The sequence below is a fragment of the Micromesistius poutassou genome (assembly GCF_964030765.1).
Source record: "Micromesistius poutassou genome assembly, chromosome: 6".
NCBI lineage: Eukaryota > Metazoa > Chordata > Actinopteri > Gadiformes > Gadidae > Micromesistius > Micromesistius poutassou.
The window spans coordinates 18,817,922-18,828,539 of NC_140276.1; the positions used below are offsets into that span (position 1 = coordinate 18,817,922).

The 10,618-nt window shown below is 46.4% G+C and overlaps 1 protein-coding gene across 1 annotated transcript; it reads left to right on the forward strand.

Annotated features, from left to right (window-relative positions):
- Nucleotides 1-9,263: 9,263 nt before the first annotated feature.
- neurog1 (neurogenin 1) lies at nt 9,264-10,034 on the forward strand (the record flags this gene model as incomplete). The annotated part of the gene is made up of 1 exon (XM_084469642.1): nt 9,264-10,034. One exon carries the CDS (start codon nt 9,264-9,266, stop codon nt 10,032-10,034), a length of 771 nt encoding a protein of 256 aa, XP_084325768.1.
- Nucleotides 10,035-10,618: the final 584 nt, after the last annotated feature.

The window sequence follows — 10,618 nt, forward strand, 5'->3', positions numbered from 1 at the left end:
GTGATTCCGATATTATATTTTGTACACAATTCTAGAACAGAGAAAATCCCATCTGTTTGTATGATGAAGTTTAAAAGTTGAAATACTTAAAAAGTGTACATAGATAGTATGAAGGTTTGAGTTATTCCATAAAATAAAAAATGTTCAAGCAAGTACAAAGGAGGAGTTAAGTATGGACATTTTGGAATAATAATATTAATATAAACAATTTATATTTGTGACAGATCATAGGAGTTATGCAGCAAACACTGCACACCTAATAAATAATACGTATGATGGGTAATACCAGTTATGCAAATGATATTAAACATTGTATGCTTAGACTAATTTATACATAGCATGAACAAATGATAAAACCTACTTCATAATATAACACTCACTGAGCTGACTGACTCAAATGTGCAAAAAAAACGATTTTCTTTGGTTCTGTCTGGTTTACCTGACCAGTCAGTGGTTGATCAGTGACACAGGACATACCTTTGTGTGAAGTACCTGAAATAACCTTACGGCGTCGCCAAAACGGGAATTTATTCTAACGGCATGATCAGTATGGTTTCCTGATCAGCAGATGGCAGCGTTATACCGTTTGTAATACACGGCATGCTATAAGGATAATAATGTAAAGTAGAAAATGTAAAACAATAACACAAAAAACTACATCCTACATGTTCACTATCTTACAACGCAACCTAACAGGTGTCACATACTTTACTATAGCCTAGACTAAGTAGTTGATTGTCCCATTGTATTCTTATGTTATTTAAATAATATTGAGACAGGATACGTTGCTGTGGATGTATTGTCCAACAAAAGTGTCGCAAGAGACTGGACATTCAGGCGACTGGATGTAGTAGCGCAGTGTTTATTTCATCAGACACGGTCGGGTCACTAGACATGACCAGTGTGTACCACTAGATGGCGATATTAGAACGGGACAGTGAAGACTGCTCCTAGTGCAGAGGAGCTCATGCTCCATTTAATTGTTTTTAACCTCCAGTCTGTCTCTCTCTTTATAAAGCATCGTTTGTTAGTCTAGCATCTCCTCATCTTGGTAACTTGTAACATCAGCATGACCCCACCATGCCCTTACAGAATATTTGTCCACCGTCGTTCAACCTAACATACTTCTATCCCTATCTTCCATCTCCCCTCCAAGTTCCCTTTTGAAAAACAACTTTGTTGTGTGTCTAGCATGCATGTGTTTTGTGTGTGTGTGTGTGCAAGCTGTATTGTGTGTGTGGGTGTGTTTGACTGAGTGCATGCTGAATGTTGTTGCGTGTGTGTGTGTGTTTGTGTCTTTTTGTGCATTTGTTTAGGTGTGCAAGTGTGTGTTCTTGTGTGTGTGCAACTGGACTGGGCGAGAGAGAGAGAGAGAGAGAGAGAGAGAGAGAGAGAGAGAGAGAGAGAGAGAGAGAGATTGCAGTAGTAGGGGGGTTCGGGCCCATGTCATCTACCAGAGGAGGTCCCCCCTCACACGCCATAACTTCCACTCTTCAGCGGGGGCTGGTGTGTCAGTGCCAGCCCTCCCCTTTAGAGCAGGGGAATAAAGAGGAGTGCAGCACAGGGCTGCGGCGACCATAGATCAGCCCGCGTCTCCATTGTGGCTGTGCTGGTCAGCTTCCCCCCAGACGCGCAGGCCATGCATGTTGATGAGCGCATGGGGCAGATGTCCGCTCATATTCTCCAGGGGTCGCTGCGTGGCGCTGCCCGATGCCTTGTTTCGACGACAACAAGACAAAACAAGTGGGACGGTCCCAATCCCTATAAGACAGAGAGTCCTCAGGGAGTGAGCTAGAGCCCCCTTGCTCTGTGGTGGGCTGGACGAAAGGGCTGTACATTCTTAGAGAGAGAGAGAGAGAGAGAGAGAGAGAGAGAGAGAGAGAGAGAGAGAGAGAGATGTCATTAACCTTGATGGGGCACTACAGATGTCTCCTGAAATGCCACAAGTTCGCGACCCCTTGTGTGTGTCGGACGTGGGCCTGTATATCATCACCATCATCATCATCATCCTCCTCATCATCTCCATCACTGGGAGCATCAGATGCAGGGAGTAGGCTGGTTAACCCCCCACCCCCATCTCCGACCCTCTGGAATAACAACACATTGTTCCCTACACCCAACGCATTCTCATGCACACCAGGCTGGCTTGGATTGGAGACATGCAGAAATATGCATTATTCGTAAAACAAAAAAACATGATCATTCATTGTTAAAATCATTTTCTGTGATTTGCGGCTAGAAGGTTTAGAAGAAATGATTGGTTTGGCCGCTGGAAATCAGCATCTATATATATGAATCTAAAAGAAAAACATTAACTAAAGGCTAATACACAAAGCCCATTAGCCACATGCAGGTGCTAATTTATACAATGAAATACACAAGCTAAAATCCAACATTTCTGTCGTTAAATCTGCTAGTGGAAGGCTTACTTAATGCCCTTTAAAATACACTAAACAGGAGAACTATATAATAAGAATAACATACTACAAATCTAAATATATTCTTTATTTATACTGTTTTGATAAAGGGTTGGTGGTTCTGTCAATTCTTGCTAGCAGACCATGGATTTAATTGTGAATATTTGTATTATTCTGCTTATTTATTTAAGTATTTAAGTATTTGCCTGATTTCAATTTGTAAAGTCATTATTGTATGAATCTTAAATAAGAAATGAGAAACCTTTTTGTCATTGTGGAAGTGTCCACATTAACATTAGCTGACTGATGTGTCCTACTATGGAGCTATTTGTGCAGCGTTTCTACTCTCAACACTGTCTATGATGGCCCCGCTGCGGCGGACAGGAGAACAGATGCCCCCAAAACACACAAGTAATCCACTCCGAGCAAGGGGAGCTTATGCCATCTCGTCCACCACCTCCTCTCTTCCATCACCACCAACACCACCCCCGCCACCTCCTCTCTTCCACCACCACCCCTCCCACCGCCACGTCTCTTCCACCACCATTCCCACTACTTCTTCCACTTCCACCCCTCCCTCTATCTCCTCCTCTTACTCAACTCCACCACTACCTTGCTTCCCCCTCCACCACATACACAGACGACCCACCACCACCTCCTCCACCTCCTCCTCTCTTCCACCTAAACGAGAGAGACCACCTCCACCTAAACAACACCATCACCAAGACCACCTCCATCTCCTCCACTATCACCAACTCCTGTCATTTTCTCTTTCTCTGTCTGCTTCTCTCTCTCTCTCTCGCTCTCTCTCTCTACTTATCTCTGTGTCTCTTTTTGCCACCCTCTTTTTCACTCTCTCTCTCTCTCTCTCTCTCTCTCTCTCTCTCTCTCTCTCTCTCTCTCTCTCTCTCTCTATCTCTCTCTCTCTCTGTCTCTCTCCCTACTCTACGAGTGTGCAGCTTTCAGATGCAAACGAAGCAGACATATGGAGGGGAGGTCTTTCTCTGGGACCTCCTAAAGATTCAGATTGTATGACAAATCACGTGCAGGGCCGACCCACCCTCCTACCCCCCCTCGTCCACCCAACCCACCCAGACAACAGCTTCATTAGGCTGAAAGAAGGGAGTTTTCGCAGCTTTGTCGAGTCAAGCTCCCCCCCCACCCCCCACCCCGTTCTTCATCCTCCCCTTTCCTCAATCACTCCATTGTTGCCATGGGCTTCAAGTTATTGCACTCCAAACCATATGGCCAGTCCTGGGCTGCACTAGCAGTGCCCTTCTCACCTACAGCCCAGACCCATGGAGGAGGAAGGGAGGAAGGGGACTGCAAAGCCCCGAGCAGGGGGAACGCAGACAGGGCTGTTGTCAACACGTCTATACCTCGCTCTATACATACACTGCTGCATGGGGGACTTTGTTGTGGGGTGTAGATCACAACAAGGAAGCACAGGAGACAACCCAGGCGGAGGAGCTCTGGTAGGTGGGACGTTCTGGTAAGTGGGAAGTTCTGGCGCAGGCCTACATTAGAGCTTTGTCCTGGATGGGTTCAGTCATGCAGGGACCCAGAACATAACCAGGGGGCTTAGACCGCCCCTGTCAGAGAAAAAGCAGTCGCACCAGTGTAAGCTAAACAATCCCCAAATGCACACACTACACTAATACACATTCAAATATACATGCATAGACATTTAACACACACACACACACACACACACACACACACACACACACAAAAACACACATCAGCAAACACACTCACACGAATACACACACAACATTCTGACAAGTGTTTAATTTAATACTGACTCTCTTTCACACTTCAAATTTGATTATGAATGATGATGTCATCAAGGTAATGCAGATTTTTCTGAATAGAAAACTGCATGGCGACACACCTAGAAGTCCTCACCCATTCAGTTTATCAATGCCTATCACATGAGCGCCTTCAGCACATGTAACATCAAAACCTGCAGCCTGTTCAGAATGGATGCATTTACATCCATCCAGATATTCAAACACGCATACACACGCATGCACGCACGCCCGCACACCCATACACACAAACAATCACACACATAGATGCACACACACAAACACACTTATGTGCACACTCAGACATTCAAATTCACATTCAAACACACACACACACACACACACACACACACACACAAACGCATGCCCACACAGACATAAACATCCAAACTCACGTTAAAACACACTCACACACACACACTTGCACACACACTTGTGTACACAGCGGTGTGATGTAGTGCCCCCCCCCCCCCCTCCCCGGGGCATATGGGCCATACGGTGGTGTGTATTCAGTCGTAGACGCCGGATGAGTCCAATTGTGGCGGTGGATTAATGACCCAGTTAAAGTATGACTATACATATCAGCTGTCTGCACCGCAACAGTTTAACCTGTACGGGGGCCATCGTTTGCACACAGCCCCCCCCTCCCCCTTCCAACCCATCTCCCCATCCTCCTGAAAGGTCGTCATGACAACAGGGGACACCCGAAGGCCCCGCTGGCACGGCCATTCACATCGTGGGTGCTAACGCAGGGTAAACTAGAGGTAAATTATGCCCCCTGTGCAAATAAGTGCAGACAAAGTGAATGGGGAGAGGAGAGGAAGGGAGGGCGGGGGGGGGGACAAGACACCTGATTGATGGGGCCCCCAGGTTCACCCAGCGTCCCCTCGCTAGGGGTTTGGGCCCCGGGGCCACAATGCCACCGTGCCATCTGCATTCAGATTCCATCACATGAATATGTCCCCGCACAACAGGTCCTGCCAGGCCAGGGGAAGATATCCATATCCACAGACAGCCATCACAAAGCACTGTATTCCGTCAGGCTTTCTGTACCTTGTTTGGAGAGGCTTAGGGGTGGACCCAAAGGCCAGGGGGAGGAGGAGCACTCTGCTGTGTACTGTCCGCTTCATGCCAGCCCTGTATCACTGGCGATATGCGTACATACGCTCTGTGGTTGTCCATACGGGTTGTGATTATATATTTTGTATAGTTACATCCACTTTTTATTTGAATCACGGGAAGACGTGCTGGTGGGGAAAATGAATGCAAGACAATGATTTGTTTCCTGACTGAACATAATAGTCAATATATGAGAAAATATGTGTGGTTTTGTGAATCATGAAAAACAGGTAATAATACTACTAATAATAATAATCATTATTATTATTTAATTAATTATATTAGTACAAGATAATAAAATAATTCGTATTAAAATATTATCTTTGAATTATTATTATCATTAATAATAAAATTAGAGAATAAAATCAACAACTTCTCATATCATTTAGAGTATATAAGGTAGCCTATGCTACTGTTTTTTGGGAGGCCTTTTGCTGCGTGCGTCACATTTTTGAGGTCTTTTGCGACAGAAACGCAACACAGCAAGATTGCTGAAACACAACTTCTGGAAGATATATATTTTTTGTGTCAGGGTGAGTTGTAAGCGCGGATTTTGTTTTCTTTTTCTCCCGCTAATGCCTTCACAAAGATGAAGGAGCGCTTTGAGACGTGAGAGTGGTATCTCCTTTACAACCGAGGCACTGGAGTAAGGAATTAATTACCATTCAAAAGTAATGGGCCTATTCCTCGCTGCTTGAGTTTCTATCGGGGGGTGGAGGGATGTGGGGGTGGCTGGCATTGGGCCTGCCTCAACGCCAAGGGAAAGGATTAGAGCGCGGATTACCATCTGAAAACTCCTACGAGACTTTCTGACTCAAAGATCTTTCTCGGACAGTAATCGCGTTAATACCCGGGGATTAATGCTTTGGCAAAATGCAAAATTGAATTTTAATTCAGCTTGCATAAATAGATATGAAATAAATTGAGAATGGGCCGCAGAAGAATGGACGGACTCCATTCCCCACACGTCCAGTGTAGTTGAATGGAGGCATTAGGATAGTGTGTATGGGCCTATACCAGCCGATGGCTGCACCTTGCATTTGCTGTATATGTTGCAAAATAGGAGCCGTTTCAGCACCTGCCATGCAAATTCATAAAGCAGACAACCCCTTCTCCCGTATTCCAACAGCAAGCATGAAATCAGGTTGTATGTGTGATTAAATTCGATTAGGTAGGCCTATCAATAGATTGTTTAAATAAAATCGCTCTAATACGATTTGTTGTCCTACTTTTTCGGCCTATAGGCGTCATGGGAATCCATGATGATTTATATATTTTATGCTTACTTTCTTGGGAGAGGGACTTTTTTGTAAGGGGATGTGTGGTGGTTGTGGGGGGGGGGGGGGGGGGGTGTAATTCCTCTGTTTCATTTTCTCACGTGTTCGTGCTATTGAAATGCAATCACATCTCGTGCACTTGTGCCTAATCCTGTCAGAGCATCGCCCTGGTAACCCCTCTCAAGTGTGGACAGAAGACGGCCTTTCTCCCCCCTCTGCTCCCCCAGAAAAAAGGCCCTTTTCTCTCCCTTCTACACCCCAGAACAAGGACGTGCCTGCGTCGCTGCTGAGCGGCTCAAACACACACACACACACACACACACACACACACACACGAGCTGGAAAAAAACACGTCGAAATCCAGCCAACCAAAGTTGTAAAACAGTTACACCTTTATCGCTTTATAGAGCAACGAGCGGAATCCGTCGGCCTGGGCCGTGACATGCAGGGGAAAAATAATTAAAAGCCCGTCAAGCTGTTGCGCGTCTTTGAAGTGATTTTTATTTAACCAAGAGAAGTTGGTGGTTGTAATAATAAAAATGGATCTCCTCCCCCTCCGCGTGGCGGGGCAGACTCGGGACGGTGGTCCCGTGGGGTGTGAAGTGTCTTTAAGTCCTGTTCTCTCCTCCCTCTAAAGAAACCATTATTTGTTTAATCAGCGCCTCGGTTTGCAATTTATAGCCCCGGCATGCGCGAACGATACAACAAAAATATATTTCAGTAAACTGCTGTATAGAGAACGCAAGCGCGTTAAAAATAAGTGGGCATATGGGCAGGTAGATGGTGCGGGCTGATTTGTGTGTGACTCCGCGGAGGAGAGGGAGACGGGCCGTGTTTTGTTCAGCCCGAGACTATTTGAATAAGAATAATGCCAATAGAGTGGCTCAGGCAGAAACAAACCAAGCACAAAGGCCCAGAGGAGCCGAATTTGGACGAGGGACAACGTGTATAGAAGTGAAAAGAAGTGAGGGGTAGACGCGCACAATGGAACAATTCACCTTATAATCGCTTTGATATATTATACATGGCTGAAGACTCTAAACATTGTGTAATTATTTATAAATGACTGTTCCCCCGACTCGCCATAATGGGACGCGGAGAAAAGCTCCACAGGTCCCTGGACAAACTATTTCTAAATAGTGGCCCCGGTCACCTTCTCTAAAGAGGGACGAGATGCTGTAAATGGAATAAATTGAATAATTAATAGAAAATGGTATGGCTGTCTCATAAAGATGTCTTTAAAAACACTTAGAGAAAATTGGTCAATGCATTGGTCGGACATTTTAATGGCCGCATCCGACAATGGCGTGAATATTAAAGAAGGATGGGTGGAGAAACTGTGTGGAGAAAAAGTATAGATCATTCTTTAAAAATATCCAGACATATCAAAATTAAACAGTAGACCAGTGTGGCAGTTAAACTGTTGCCCTGCAAGCACACACACACACACACACACACACACACACACACACACACACACACACACACACACACACACACACACACACACACACACACACACACACACACACACACGGCCGTGAGAAAGACCAGATAGAAGCCGAAAAGTATGAAATATTTTTGTATTTATCGAGTTTCTACTGCATTCTACTGCAAAATGCAGTCGGAGTTTTTAGGGGAACAATCGGCTGATGTCTTCTTCTCGTACTTTGCATCCGCAATTATGAACGTTTGTCTTGTTCTATGTTCGTGTTAGTGTTTGTGTAATAATAAAACAAGATAAATATATTCCAGTGTAAAAACAATGAAAAAAAAGTACACGGAGATCGTTCTGTTTGACAAAGAAGAGTTGAGAAGAAAAAAAAAATATTTGAGGCAAACTTAGAGATGGAGGAGATTGCAGAACCCCCCCCCCCCCCAGTGTTTGGAGCGTGTCCCCGGACATGCGACCCCGGGGTTTTCTCCCCCCTCTTTTGCTCTTCTTTCATTTAAGTATACAGGTTTTTTCTAACTTGGAAAAGTGGGCGTGGTCTGTCTACACTACAGCAACAGTTCTGATCGCGTGGCCGGGCAGCGGGCCCGACGCTCTGATTGGTTGCCGGTGATTACAGGCACGCTTCATTATGCTAATGAGGCGGTGCGGGCGGCACGGGGCAGACGTGACGCGCCCCATTCATCCATCCCTCTCACACACACACACACACACACACACACACACACACACACACACACACACACACACACACACACACACACACACACACACACACGCAAACACACACAGCGGGGGAGGGAGGGAGGGGGGGGGGGAGGGTTATTGTACGTCCAGGGTATATAAGACGAGTGAGGCCAGTCGTGTGCCAGGCTCACTGGATAGCACGAGCTCAATCAAGAGCAAAGGAAAAAAAGACGCAAAGACGCGTGCCTTATACTTTACTCTTTACGCACCAAGGAAAAAAAAACCTTCCTTTTAGGGAACTCTGTCTCTGCTGGCGAGAAAACTTCCTACTTCAACCACTATCATCCAGAGGTAGGTTCGAATACCAAACACTGCGCGTTTATCCGCTACACATCTCCCTGCTGTCATTTAAATGCGAGTGTTTCTTTTTTTAACTTAGACCTGTTTTTTTTAACAATGTCTTATTCTTTTAACTTATTTCAGAACGCACAACCTAACGATGGACAGCGTGTACTCCGACATCGACAGCAACAGTTGTGACTTCTCGTACGGCGCGCAGAGCGACGACGAGAACTCGGGCTCCAGCAGCATGCGCTCCGAGTCCCCCGCGTCCTCCTGCACCGGGAAGCCCGGCTCCCTGTCCGACTGCGACGTCGGCGGCCTCCTCCACCTCGGAGGCCAAGGAGACGTTGAGCAGCAGCAGAAGAAGAAGAGGCGCCGGGGTCGCGCACGCGGCGATGGCACAGTGATTGTGGTGAAGAAGAACCGGCGCGTAAAAGCGAACGACCGCGAACGCAATCGCATGCACAACCTGAACGACGCGCTGGACACGCTGCGCGGTGTGCTGCCCGCCTTCCCGGACGAGACCAAGCTGACCAAGATCGAGACACTCCGCTTCGCGCATAACTACATATGGGCGCTGTCCGAGACTATCCGCATCGCCGACCTCCAGGCGAGCAACAAGGCGGCCGGCAGGGCTCCGCCTGTCAACGGGGACATGTCACTTCTGATGCTGCCCAACCTCAGCTGCATCACCGACGAGAAGAATCCAGCGAGCGAAGCCTGCTCCTGGAGCTCCGCCGTCTCCGCCTCCGCCTCCTCCTCCTCCTCCTCCCCAGCCTCTTCTTCCTCATCCCCGGCATCCTCCTCCTCATCCCCGGCGTATTGCACTTCGAACCCGAGCAGCCCCGAGGGCGCGCAGGACTACGGCTTCATGCAGAGCGACTCGATCTACGGCTACCACAGCCACTTCGTGCCCGTTGTCTACTAGAAGGAAGGCTGCAGACTGCTGGACTGGATCAACAGTCTGCAGACCGCTTCGTGTGCGTATAGGTATCATGATAAGAGAGTCAGAACGCAGCCGGCAAGACTCCAGGGAGAGAAGGGAAAATAATGGACAGAAAAAACAAATCACTGTTTGCCTTACGGAAGGCCACTCGATGGCTTTTTTTTTTACACCACATTTTTTTCATTTTATTTGTTTTGCTATTTACTTGTATCTATACACAATAATTGTTAATGAGAATAACTTAATTTCTGTTTTTTTATATATATAGTTTGTATTGTGTGTTTTGTATTTTCTCCAAAACCTTTTGCACTTTTCCCCCAGCGCAAACTAGTCCACAAAATATGTGACCTCGGTCCTCTATTAGATGAGTATTATGAATCAAAGACAGAGAAGGAGACAGATTTGTTTTTGCAGAGCGAGGTGAAAAGTCAATCTTACAATTTGTAGAGTGATAATGAGTGATAATGCAGAAAAACGAGCGTGGAAATTCGGTTTCAACGCTTTGACAACGAACTGAAAGGCCATCAGAAAACAAGGAGCTCCCCTCATGCATTATGTATTCACAC